Source organism: Castanea sativa, chromosome 11 (genome assembly GCF_040712315.1).
Source record: "Castanea sativa cultivar Marrone di Chiusa Pesio chromosome 11, ASM4071231v1".
Taxonomy (NCBI): Eukaryota; Viridiplantae; Streptophyta; class Magnoliopsida; order Fagales; family Fagaceae; genus Castanea; species Castanea sativa.
The window spans coordinates 13,346,386-13,359,955 of NC_134023.1; the positions used below are offsets into that span (position 1 = coordinate 13,346,386).

At 35.4% G+C, this 13,570-nt stretch overlaps 1 protein-coding gene across 2 annotated transcripts; it reads left to right on the forward strand.

Annotated features, from left to right (window-relative positions):
* Positions 1-300: 300 nt before the first annotated feature.
* LOC142618031 (elongation factor 2) lies at positions 301-4,971 on the forward strand. Of its 2 annotated transcripts, none has more exons than XM_075791008.1 (4): positions 301-441; positions 1,520-1,577; positions 1,667-1,754; positions 2,230-4,971. In XM_075791008.1, the coding sequence occupies exons 2-4, from the start codon at positions 1,575-1,577 to the stop codon at positions 4,668-4,670; spliced, it is 2,532 nt and encodes an 843-aa protein (XP_075647123.1). In that variant the 5' UTR covers positions 301-441; positions 1,520-1,574; the 3' UTR covers positions 4,671-4,971. The 2 variants fall into 2 exon arrangements, with proteins under 2 accessions (XP_075647123.1, XP_075647124.1); XM_075791009.1 differs by having other exon boundaries at positions 320-435; positions 1,517-1,577.
* Positions 4,972-13,570: the final 8,599 nt, after the last annotated feature.

The window sequence follows — 13,570 nt, forward strand, 5'->3', positions numbered from 1 at the left end:
ACCTTACCTTCATTTTCGAACTCAAATTGAGCGGTTAAATTGATGCAAAAAAATCATAAAACCATTAATATTTCTCTTTAGATTAACACGATTGAGAGGTGAGTTTCGAACCACAAACAGTTCCATAAACCATGCCATTATCTAACTCCAGAGCAGCCATAATGGGAGTATTTAACAAATAGATAACATGGGCTAGTAGTAAAAACCCACTAAAACTTGCTGCAGAGCCCAGCCCAAATGGAAAAACCCTAGCTAAAGTGAAGAGCATATACCCTAGCACTCCTAAATATATTCTCTTCCAAACACATCAGTTTATCAGCCTCACATTTGCAGACTACTGAGCTGAGGCTGCGCTCTCTCTTTCTCTCTCTGCGTTGCTTAACAGCAGTATCTCTTCCTTTCACTTTTGCTCCAAACCCCTATTTTTTTTTTTTTTTTCAGGTCAGTGTTTCATTTCTTGTACTAGATTTCTGACTCTGATAAGTAAATAGATCTCAGACTTTCCTTTTTTGGGTCTTGGTATCTAAATATAGCTTTTTTTTATTTCTGCTTATCTGATTGACTTTCTCAAAGATCTGGAACTGGGTGTTTGATATGTTGTAGTTTCTATGTAAAGATCAGTGTTTTTTATGCTTGATTTGACTGTTTTGCTCATATGGGTCAGCTGGAACTAGCTTGTATTTGTTAGCTGACATGTTTATAGATGGGTTTTCTTCGTTTTTTGATGTTGAATATGTTGTTTTTTAGCCTTTTTTGCATCTGGGTAGTATCAAGTTTATCATCTATAGCTGTGGATTCGATTTTTTTTTTTTTTTTGTGTGTGAATATTTGTTCCTTTATTATTATCATTAAGTGTTCGTTTATGGTTATCGAGTTTAATCATAATAGATGAGTTTAATGGTTTCGATTATTTTTGTTAATATGTGTTCTTTTATTATTATAACTTGTTCATTTATGGTATGTCTTTTTTTTATTATTTATACTAGGAACTATGGTTACTGATTTAATTATTACATGATCTATTTTTTTGGGATTGTTTCCATTTAATGAATTTTGGGGTTACGTATAATTATGATGTGAATCTAATATCAGATTATTGTGGATCTTAATTGGAAATTATTTTTAAAAAGGCTACAGTTTATAAAAAAAAATTTATTTATAGCATGGAGAGCGAGAATCAAGCAAATCTAATATTAGATTATTGTGAATCTTAATTGGAAATTATTAAAAAAGATTACAGCTCATTTACTTATAAAAAAAAATACTACAGCTTTTGTAAAAGAAAACAACTTTGCAAAACTTCTTTTTTGTTTTTATCATGGAAAGTGAGAGTTAAGTTGGCAAAACATTGTTTTGAGATCATGGAGACTTGCATAAATAATTTCTCTCTGATGCTTTTATTGTAGTAAAGTGTTTGTTTCTCTTTAGTTTTATATGGCTGCTGATGAACAGGAAGAGTACAGGTTTAGAGCATTCTATGCAGATTTTTAATTGAATATTTGACTGTTTTGGTGGGCAGGTGTTCTTTGATTCTTCAAGAAATTTTTGATTGTGTCATTTAGAGACTAGTCAAGATGGTTAGTGCCCTTTTGCTCGTCAGGCTACTAAATTTTCCTTTCGTTTGCTTTGTATGGTCTGAATTGAGAAATATTCTTGATACTTGCAGGTGAAGTTCACAGCCGATGAGCTCCGCAGAATTATGGACTACAAACATAACATCCGTAACATGTCTGTCATTGCCCATGTTGATCATGGTATGAGGTTTCATGCATATTTTGCTTCTTACTTTATAACCCGGATGCATAGTGCCCCATTCAGGGCATGCTGCATGTTGATCATGATATGAGGTTTCACACATATTTTGCCCATGTTGGTTCATGGGACTCTGTCAAGGGAGTGAATTGTTTTTCTTTTTTTCTGTCATTAAGAGCAGTAAAAGTTGATCATGATATGATGTATTGCATATTGTGCATATGTTAATGGCATTTTCATATTGTGCATATATGAATGGCATATGAATCTAATTACAGTATCCTTAAAGTTTTTCCCCCTGGTCTTTTTATGCATCTCATACCAGTTCCTGGTCCTGAATTCTCTTAGATGTTTGTGCATCCGCTCTTATTATGTCTTCGATGATGGTTCATGGTTGGCATAAATTGCTATATGTATCTAGGAGTCACTTTCTTTGGGTTGATATAAGTCCTGAGTTATTCTTTTCCAATGTTGCAGGGAAGTCAACACTTACCGATTCTCTTGTGGCTGCTGCTGGTATCATTGCTCAAGAAGTTGCTGGTGATGTCCGTATGACAGATACCCGTGCAGATGAGGCAGAACGTGGAATTACCATCAAATCCACAGGTATCTCCCTCTATTATGAGATGAGTACTGAGTCTCTAAAGAGCTACAAGGGAGAGCGTAATGGAAATGAGTACCTGATCAATCTCATTGATTCCCCCGGACACGTTGACTTCTCATCCGAGGTCACAGCTGCTCTTCGTATTACTGATGGTGCACTCGTGGTCGTTGATTGTGTTGAAGGTGTTTGTGTCCAAACAGAAACTGTGCTCCGACAAGCCTTGGGTGAAAGAATTAGGCCTGTCTTGACCGTTAACAAGATGGACAGGTGTTTCCTTGAGCTCCAGGTTGATGGAGAGGAGGCTTACCAAACATTCTCAAGGGTTATTGAGAATGCTAATGTCATTATGGCTACCTATGAAGATCCCCTCCTTGGTGATGTCCAGGTCTACCCCGAGAAAGGAACTGTTGCTTTCTCTGCTGGTTTGCACGGCTGGGCTTTTACTCTAACCAATTTTGCCAAGATGTATGCTTCCAAGTTTGGAGTTGATGAGTCCAAGATGATGGAGCGCCTCTGGGGCGAGAACTTCTTTGATCCTGCTACCAAGAAGTGGACAACTAAGAACACTGGCTCTGCTACCTGCAAGCGTGGTTTTGTTCAGTTCTGTTATGAACCCATCAAGCAGATTATCAACACTTGCATGAATGACCAGAAGGACAAACTGTGGCCCATGCTGACAAAGCTTGGTGTCACCATGAAATCTGAAGAGAAGGACTTAATGGGGAAGCCATTGATGAAGCGTGTCATGCAGACCTGGCTCCCAGCAAGTAGTGCTCTCTTGGAAATGATGATCTTTCACCTTCCATCCCCTTCCACAGCCCAAAAGTATCGTGTTGAAAACTTGTATGAGGGTCCCCTAGATGATACTTATGCTAATGCTATCCGGAACTGTGATCCTGATGGGCCTCTCATGCTCTATGTATCAAAAATGATTCCTGCCTCTGATAAGGGTAGGTTCTTTGCTTTTGGCCGTGTCTTTGCTGGCAGGGTCTCTACAGGTTTAAAGGTTAGAATTATGGGTCCAAACTACGTCCCTGGTGAAAAGAAGGACCTTTATGTTAAAAGTGTGCAGAGGACTGTTATCTGGATGGGGAAGAAGCAGGAAACTGTTGAGGATGTGCCTTGTGGTAACACAGTTGCCTTAGTTGGATTGGATCAATATATCACCAAGAATGCTACTTTGACAAATGAGAAGGAAACTGATGCACACCCAATCCGAGCCATGAAGTTTTCTGTGTCACCTGTTGTCCGCGTGGCTGTTCAATGCAAGGTTGCATCTGACCTTCCCAAGCTTGTTGAAGGTCTGAAACGTTTGGCCAAGTCAGATCCTATGGTTGTATGTTCTATTGAAGAGTCTGGAGAGCATATCATTGCTGGTGCAGGAGAACTCCACCTTGAAATCTGTTTGAAGGATTTGCAGGATGATTTCATGGGTGGAGCAGAAATTATTAAGTCTGACCCTGTTGTGTCCTTCCGTGAGACAGTCCTTGAGAAGTCTTCCCGTATTGTGATGAGCAAGTCACCCAACAAGCATAACCGTCTGTACATGGAAGCACGTCCCTTGGAAGAGGGGCTTGCAGAGGCCATTGATGACGGCCGTATTGGTCCAAGGGATGATCCTAAAGTTCGTTCCAAAATCTTGGCTGAGGAATTTGGCTGGGATAAGGATCTTGCAAAGAAAATCTGGTGTTTTGGCCCTGAGACCACTGGACCTAATATGGTGGTTGATATGTGTAAGGGAGTCCAGTACCTCAATGAAATTAAGGATTCTGTTGTTGCTGGGTTTCAGTGGGCTTCTAAGGAAGGTGCATTGGCTGAAGAAAACATGAGAGGTATCTGTTTTGAAGTCTGTGATGTTGTGCTTCATGCTGATGCCATCCACAGAGGTGGTGGTCAGGTAATTCCTACTGCCAGGAGGGTTATTTATGCTTCCCAGCTGACTGCCAAGCCCAGGCTTCTTGAGCCTGTGTACATGGTGGAAATTCAAGCTCCTGAGCAGGCACTTGGTGGTATCTACAGTGTTCTTAATCAGAAACGTGGACATGTGTTTGAGGAAATGCAGAGGCCTGGTACTCCACTCTACAACATCAAGGCATATTTACCCGTCATTGAGTCTTTTGGATTCTCAAGTACTTTGAGAGCTGCAACCTCAGGGCAGGCTTTCCCACAATGTGTCTTTGATCACTGGGACATGATGTCTTCTGATCCATTGGAATCTGGTTCACAGGCTTCGCAGCTTGTATTAGACATCCGCAAGAGGAAGGGTTTGAAGGAGCAGATGACACCGTTGTCTGAGTTTGAGGACAAGCTATAAACATTTAATCTTAGTTTTGTTGATCATGTTGGTTTACTTGAGCGAGACATCAACACACATCAGCAGACAGGTAAGATTGCATGGGGTCGTCCCCCTGCCTCGTTTTTGTTTTCTGTTTTTGAAATGTCGCTATGTTTTAGTAGTTTCTGGATCCCTATGGGAATAAACACTCAGTTTTATTATTATGTTTGGTTGTAATGTTCGATTCGAGGACAATATGTAACGTTTATTGTGTTAGATTGTTCTGTTTTAAACTATTCCATTTGACAGTGATTGAGGTTTTCTATTTCTGATTTAGAAATGGTGGTGTAAGTTATTTTTTTTATTAGGCGTGATAAATAGGTGTTTCTTGGATGCAAATTGACTTATATTTGGTTGAGTACTTCATATATTCATTCAACCTTGTCATTGATGGGGATCATTATTAGGCTGATAAATACTGTTCAAGTTTGTGATTGACTCCCTTTTTAAGTTTAACTATCCTCTGCACTGATGAATCTTTGATGTTGCTACCAACTATTTTTGAAGACTACAAATTAGTTTCTTGGATTTTCTTTTCTTTGTTAGTCTTTTTTGTGATTTCAAATAATTCTTGGTTATGTAATTTTTGCTTTTAGCTGCATGCTTTTGTTGGAACTTAATCTATAAATTCTGTGAGTTACAGTTGAAGAAGAGTAATGTGAATCTGATTGTTTTGATTTGAAATTGTCAGTGGTGAAAAAGCCATTGCTGGATTATTTATGGTTGATTAGGGTGAAAAAAAATGAACAGAAAAATATGTAAAACTGAAATGAGTATTTAGTGTCTCTGGGTATAAATTAATGCAAGAAGAGAGATTGCATTTTAATCACATCCAGCCAATTAGGTGTTACCGATTTATATTCTTTGGTTCTCCTTGGTACTCCAGTACTCTCAATTAGGTGGTGCTAGGTTAGCAATCTTTTGCATGATTTAAGGGCAAAAAATATTGTACACAGGCGTTGGTACATGGCACTTGTATTTTCTCATATTTTGTTGCCCGTGAATAATGCAATTGGGACAGGATTTGGAAAATGTTGAACAGTGTTGTGGTTATGGTATTAAGTAAACTGTTACTTCAAACATTGAATGGGCATGACCAAGTTCTTGGCCTCGTGACCTGGCCTTCAAAGAAAGTGCTAATGACTGATGATAATTTTATTTAGATACAGCAGTCTTACAAAGACACTAATCCTACAAAATAAAATTTCTATCCTAAACAAAGATATAATTCTAAGATAACTCTTGAGAGAGAATGATGACCATTAACATTTTTTATCAAAACAAGTAATGCATATAGCATTCCTGACCCCTTAAAGTCAAATTGAGAAGCTAGCCCACCATTTGATCATTGACATTTATCTCAAAAAAACGATTTATTTAGCATTCCTGATCCATAAAGTCAAATTAACAAGCTACCCACCACTGACTACTTCTTGGTGGGATTAACGGTGGCGGAAAGTAAAGCCTTCTGATTTTAGCAAAATTGTTTTCCACTATAAGTTGGCTGCACGCATGGGTTGTGTGATGTTGAATAATTTGATTTTGTGGACTTTCCGTGTTCTTATTACCTTCGGGAAGACAATGCTCATGATAGCTTCTCGTGATCATAGCCATGATAAGCAAACAAGTATTTTGCATTGCAGCTGCATCCAATATTCCAACGGGCGGGACCGTTATTTTTTTTTATTTTTTTTCTAATGCTTACACTTCAACACATAGGCAAGGCAAATTGTGGCTAAAGTTGTGAAAATTGTTGTGTGAGTAAACTTATTCTCAAGGGCTAGGAGGGCCATGAAGGGCCAAGTAAGCCTGGTACTACAACATTGCCACAACTTGGTCACGTGACAACTTGTGAGTGGTGAAATTATGGATCCACATGGATTTACTATTTTTTTTTTCCACATTGCTACAAGTTGTAGCCAAAGTTGTGAAAATTATTACAGTAGTAGACTTATTCTTAAGGGCTTGGAGGGGGTATGTTCTCCCAAAAAAAGAAAAAAAAAAAGAAAGAACTTTGGTATACATTAAAATGAATCTTTTATTTTTTTGAGACTGAAACTAGCTGTATCATTAATACTAAAAATGACTTACAACAGAGAGCAGAGGAAAGAAAGGAACAAGCTATCAATTACAGAATTTAACATTTAGCTCAATCTAATAGCAGAACCTGCTGTAGCATTGGTGGCTCCATCCCTTTCCATTGCTGAGATGTTCCAGAAACCTTGGCTAATTGTGCAAAGCTCGTGCGCTGCTCTGTTGTAGTTCCTTTTCAGGTGTCTAACCTTCCAGCTCCTAAACTGCCTAAGCAGCTCTAGTGTGCCTTGAGTGATCGCACCAATATCTCCATTGCAACTGTTTTCATTAATTGCTTCAACCACCCGGATTGAGTCTGACTCAACAACAATCTGCCCTGGCCAAAGAATTCCTTTCTCCACTGCCAAGGTCTCCGTAACTTCTGCATTATAAGCCCACTCAAAACCCCACATTCTGCAGCTATAACCATGCCTCTGCTATCCTGATAACCAGACCCACAGTAGACCAACCTCCCTCACCCGCAGTTGCACCATCTACATTAATTTTATAGATTTCCGGCGGAGGAGGCACCCACCCGACATCTGGGGGCTGTTGTTGAGCATAGTTAAAGGCAATAGCATTCTTAAAAGCTTTCTGGAGGCGCATAGCATAGTTACTTATTTGAGAAGATGGACTACCAATAGAATCATGAACCACCTGATTCCTATTAAACCAAATTGACCAAGCAGTGGCAAAAAAGAATTTCAAGATCCACACAAAGAATCTTAAGCAATAAAAACTAAAAACCCTTAATATGTATTTAAACTTACGGAATAGTTTAAAGCCTTACTCCACACAAAGAATAAGCAAAATTAACCATTTGATCATATTGGGAGAAACCATATAATACCCGGATGGATCTCAGCAATAAATATATCATTTTATTATTATTATTATTATTAACTATGTAATTCAAGACCACTGCATACTTTTGGTGCGATGGTCACTCCACAAGTATAAGTGTTTGTGGGGTGTGGAATAAGGGCCGGGGTTCAAGTCTCCAGGAAGGAGCTTCTCACACATATACACTTAGATTAGGTTAGAGTATAATTTTATCTTCTATAAAAAAAAAATTATGTAATTCAGGAGATGATAGACAAACCGTTGACTGTTTTAATGACCTAACTTATTGCTAACAAAATTATATTCATATCGCACAAATTTCCGTTGGCAACCTACCTAGGGAAACTCTTTTAACTTTTAACCTCTAAAAGTGCTCCCATATTGATGACTTGCCAATACCATGTGAGCCACTACGTTGTTGCATGGCTTCACGCTCAGTAAGCATGTCATAAGGCGCTCCTTTACGTTAATAATAATAATAATAATTAATGAATGCAAAGAAGCTAGAATGCTTTAGACTATGATAATGGCTTTAAGACCTGGAAAGAAAAAAAAGTAATGTCAAGGGTGACTGGTGTTACTTGACCAAGGACCATTCGACAGTTAAGTCAATTTTTTTTCTAAAACACATGAATGAGAAATTCTTAATTGCCAAAAAACTTACCTCGGGTGGATGGGACTTGCCCATTTTATAGAGAGTTAGAAGTGAGTCTACTTGTTTGGATCCACCACTATCGTGGGTGATGTGGGCTGCAGTGCCGGCTCAAGGCCTAGGCAACTTAGGCCTAGGCCTAAGGCCCCACAACCCAAAAAAAATTCCCTACTAAAAAAAGGCCCCATTTTCATTTGTAAATGCCCAAAATTTTATAAAAATATAATATTTTAAAAATAATTAGTACTTTTTTTTAAGTGATGTTAAAGATACTACAAATTTTACTATAGGTTTAAGTTTAAATTTAACTAACATGTCACCAATCACATAAAAAATTAATTCAAACACAAATAAATTAAGTTGTTGAATTTTATCAATTACAGTCATTATCACATTATATTGTGAACATTTTTAAAACCAATTGTTTATTTCTAACAAGGCTTCCAAAATAGGAGACCAATAGAAATTAAAACCAATTGAAACCCTAAAATGTTTCAAAAAAAATGCTGCAAATGTGATAGAACATCAATGATGACTAATCTCCTCTAATAGTTTGAGATCTTAATTTTTGTAAACTAATATCCTACAAAGCCACGCACCAAATAATATTTATCTATCTCTTTCTCTTAAAAAGAATATATAAATTAAAATTTAGGTTACAACTGTACTTAACTATGCATAGTTATATATCCAAGTTATAGTAAGTTTCTTTTTTAAAAATATAATATTTTTTCTAGTTCTTTTTGTTTAAATTTATGGTTCAACTATGATATTCAATTCTCTGTATGAAATTAACCTTAGTTTAATTATTATTATTCATCAATTTCTGTATTTACATCAAATTAGTCTTAATTTAATTTGTATTATATATATTTATTTAATTAATGTTTACATATAAAAAGGCCTCATATAAAATTTCCGCCTTAGGCCCCAAATTTTGTTGGGCCGGCCCTGGTGGGCTGTTAATGAAGAGAGTGGGAAACGTGGAGCGGAATCTGAGGGGTTCCCTCCATATTTTTGGAGTAGTACATTGTGGTGTGATTATGTGGAATTTTTGGAGGATTTCTTGTAGGTTTTACTAAGTTTAATTTGGTCGTCTATCCATCTTGTCGTCCATGGTGGATTTCGCTCCAACCAAAACATGGAATATTGTTTATGCATACTGTCATTCTTGGGCTTTTCTCCTGCTGAAATCCTTTGGACGCATTCAGGTCATGGACGACTATCATGGACAACTTGATCTTAATTGATTCCCATCAATAATAATAACTAGTTGCTAATCCGTACTATGCACAAGAACCTATTTATTTGTGACGTAGACTAAAATAATTTTATAAAAAATTTAAGAAACTACATCATTGCATGATTTGCTCTCGTATGACTTTAATTTGTGTTACAATTTGATGAAGAAGCCACTGCTTGAATGTGCAATGACTTATAAAAAATTTGTCACTGCAAAAAAAAATAACTCAAAAATTTAGATATAAAAACTTCTGAAAGACCAAAAAATATTAAAGAATAAGATGATTCACTGTATAGAAATTATTGAAACTAAATAATATATATATATATAAATAAAACTAAATAATAGAGAAATATAAAAAAGAAAGATGGGTTACATTCAAAAGAATAATTTCAATAATTTCAAGCTTTTTTATCTTATAAAAAATGGCTAAAGAGAGTTTGGTGGCTCATGTACGAAAATTACTTTTTAAAAAATACATGAAAAACCATAAAATAATTAAAAAAAAGGAGAATAAAATAATATAAGAAGAGCTCATAACTCTACTTGGTTTTAAAAAAAAAAATTGGGGTTTGCTTTGCTTTTATAGTGTTTATGATTAACCTTGTGAATTTGGAGATAAATTATTAATGTTTGAGTTTGAGTTTAACGCTCTGTTTGTTTCAGCATCAACGTTTTCTAGAAAATTGTTCATTTTTCAAAGAGCATTTTCTAGAAAACTATATCATTTTTCAGTGTTTGGTAACGACCTTGAAATGAGTATAAGAATGTTTTCTGGTGTTTGGTATGCAAATTTTTATTTTTTATATTTCTTGTGTAATTTAAAGCATGCGTATTATGTAAACCAACTAATGTAATCAATATAAAAAAAAAAAAAACCAAGAATGAATTTGGTTTTCATACTAAAATTTTGACAATAGATACAATCAAAATTAGTTGTCAAATTTTCATGATCTCTAACACTCATCTTGTTCATATATATGGACAGAAACGTCCACACACACACACACACACATATATATATATATATATATATATATCAATAATTTGTCTATATACATAAAATTGACAGGGGAATACATCTTTAATAAGTACAAATAACAATAACTTTTAATTGTCTATTCTTTTTGCTGGTACACTAATTGTTTGCTATGGTCAACCACAAGTCTTTAATGTTACTCAAAATTATGTATTCATATAATGTATTTATATAATATATCATCATTACATAGTATCTGCATAATGTATCTATCAACAAAAAAGATTATCCTACATAATATATCATCACTACATAGGCACTGTGTTTAAAATTTTCGTCTTTTACTTCATTCATTTATTCTTTCTTCTTTTTTATTTTTTATATTTTTATTTTTTTAGCACTTTTATGTGCAAAAAAAACTTCAACTTGGAATCCATCAAACCAAAAAATTTCTTAGAAAAGAAATAAAATCAAGTTTGAAATTCAAAGTAAAGAATTGAGATTTTGGTAGAGAGGAATGAAATAATTACCGCTGCAAATATGTTCTCTTTTGCAAGTTGGTAGAGAGGAATGAAATAATTATTGAGCAATAAGGGAAAAAAATCTACTCAGAGAACTGTGTTATAAAGGGGAAGAGAAATATAGAGAGAGAGTGAGGGAGAGAGATCTATGGAAGAGGAGAGACCAGAGTTAGTGACAGTGAGGGTGTGAGGAAAGAAAAAGAAAAGGAAAGAGAGAAAGAGTAAGAGAGCTTACTGTGAGAGAGAGATTATTTTCCAAATTTTTTTTTTGGAAAACAACCTATAAAAACAAGCATTTTTTTTATTAGAATTTTCTATTGACTAAAGATAGTTTTCCGTTGACCAGTTTTTTTTGTGCTACCAAACACTGGAAAATGTAGAAAACTATCTTTACAGAAAGTTTTCCAACAAAACAAACAGAGCGTAAGTTGGACTTGTTAGAGAGATAGAGTTTCACTCCTTGTTAAGTTTGGATTAAACAATTTTAAAAAAAATAAAATAAAATGATAATGATGAGTTTGAGTTTAAGTTGAACTTGTTAGAGAGATAAGTAAGACTTGTTGGGGGTTTGCTTTGCTTTTATAGTGTTCATGATTAACCTCGCAAATTTGGAGATAAATTATTAATGTTTGAGTTTGAGTTTGAGTTTAAGTTGGACTTGTTAGAGAGATAGAGCTTTACTCCTTGTTTTTTTATTGAAATAAAAAAATTGTTTAAAAATAATAATAATGATGAGTTTGAATTTAAATTGGATTTGTTAGCAGGGACGGAGCCAGACTATCAAGGGAGGGCGGCTAAAAAATCATAACTAAAATTATTTTTTAAAAAAAATCAAAATACTAATTTGTTAGTAAGATTTTTGCTAATATTTATTATTTACCTAATAATACTTTGTTGTTTCTTTAATATAATTATTGTGTGGGGTAAAAGCTATTGAATAAATGTTTGGGCTTTGGGCCTGATTAGTTAGTACCAGTCTGTTTTGATTAGAGCCTCTAGGCCCATAGGTCAATCCGCACTATAGTAATCCGAGGAGTTGTCCGAGGAGGAGTGTCTCCTCGAACAGGTCCAGCAATGATCCTGGGACTTGCTAAGTGGGTTAGAGGCAGAACTCTGGAAGAACTGGTGGGTAAGAGGGTGATCCAAGCACCCTTTAGAAGCAGAGACACGTGAGAAATATCTAAGGAAAAAGCTGCTACCACCACATTAAAGGTCCTGCATTTACCTCCCTGGCCGCATTAATGGGAAAATGACCTCTGAACAGTAGGATTCAGCCTCCCTACTATTATTTGAAGACTTCAAGAAGGTGGTGGATGGGACAAGTATCCAAGGGGAAGATTTGTATGACACGTGGATGAACCAGTGAAGAAGAAGTATATAAGGAAACGAGAGAGGAAAGAGAAGAGAAGGGACCGACACTTTCTGCTGAGAGAAAACAAGAACTAAGAATTGTAAACTTTGGCATAGAAGGAGAATATATATACAAATCGTCCTCGGCTTACGTCCGAGAAGGTCTCTTAGTCATATTCGTTTACCATTTGCACAGATAGTGGCACTCTAGCCTGTTAATTAAACTTCCAACATCCCGAACCTAGATTTCAAATCCATACTCTACAAATTTTATTGTATAAGGCTCATTGGGCCTGAGCCCAACACTTGTTTTTGGGTTCGGGTACAATTGTGCACTTACAATTATAAAGATGTCAAACTATTTATAAAAATAAAATAATAAAAAATTACAAAATAAAAGACAAAACATCGCAACCATGTTAACGGCTCAATAAAAAACAACGTTGCCACTGACTCACTCTACCACTGCCAATAGTTTTCTATAAAATAAACTACCAAAGAAAAATTTACACAGTTTTTTTTTCCCTTCTTTCGCTGCAACCCCCCAAAAACAGGCACAAACTTTAAACATTCAAACAAGACCATCACCACGCACACTAAGAGAACTCAAAATTATAATTCGACCCCAATCAAAAATTGAAAAACCCCAAAACATAACAAATATAAAAATAAAAACCAAACTTACTTTTAAAGGATCTTTCACCTCAAATTTAAGTTCCACATTGACTTCCTCTAGCAGATCTAGTGGCACGTGGTGACAATTTACTCAAACACTCTCACAGGTATTTGAGAGTGTGGCCTTTTATAGATTTTTTGTCTCTATTCAATTGAAACCCTCTCACAGGTATTTGAGTTTTTTTTTTTTGTTTTTTTTTCCCTGAAATTTTGTTGGGAATTATGGTGAGAGTAGTGAAAGTGTGATACTGACATACAAATATAGTTTTTATATATTTATTTATAAAAAAAAAATCAAGGCTTTGGGCTGATTTTATGTTGTTTGGGCTTATTTGTGTGGTTCCTTGGGCTCTTTCATAATTTTAAAGGGCATTTTGGGAACCAAATTTAATTTTCATGGGCCAGATTCAAATTTATGAATAATACAAGTGCTTTTTTTCTTCCAAAAATAGCTCCCCTACTTATTAGAGAGATAGAGATTCACTCCCTGTTAAATTTGGAGTAAACAAAAATAATTTTATTTAAATATCGCACTGATGTGGA

What these genes read in the sequence shown, in the direction of transcription:
- LOC142618031 (XM_075791008.1), top strand. An exon ending in CATTGCCCATGTTGATCATG is followed by an intron (nt 1,755 to 2,229) that starts GTATGAGGTTTC and finishes CCAATGTTGCAG; the next exon opens with GGAAGTCAACACTTACCGAT.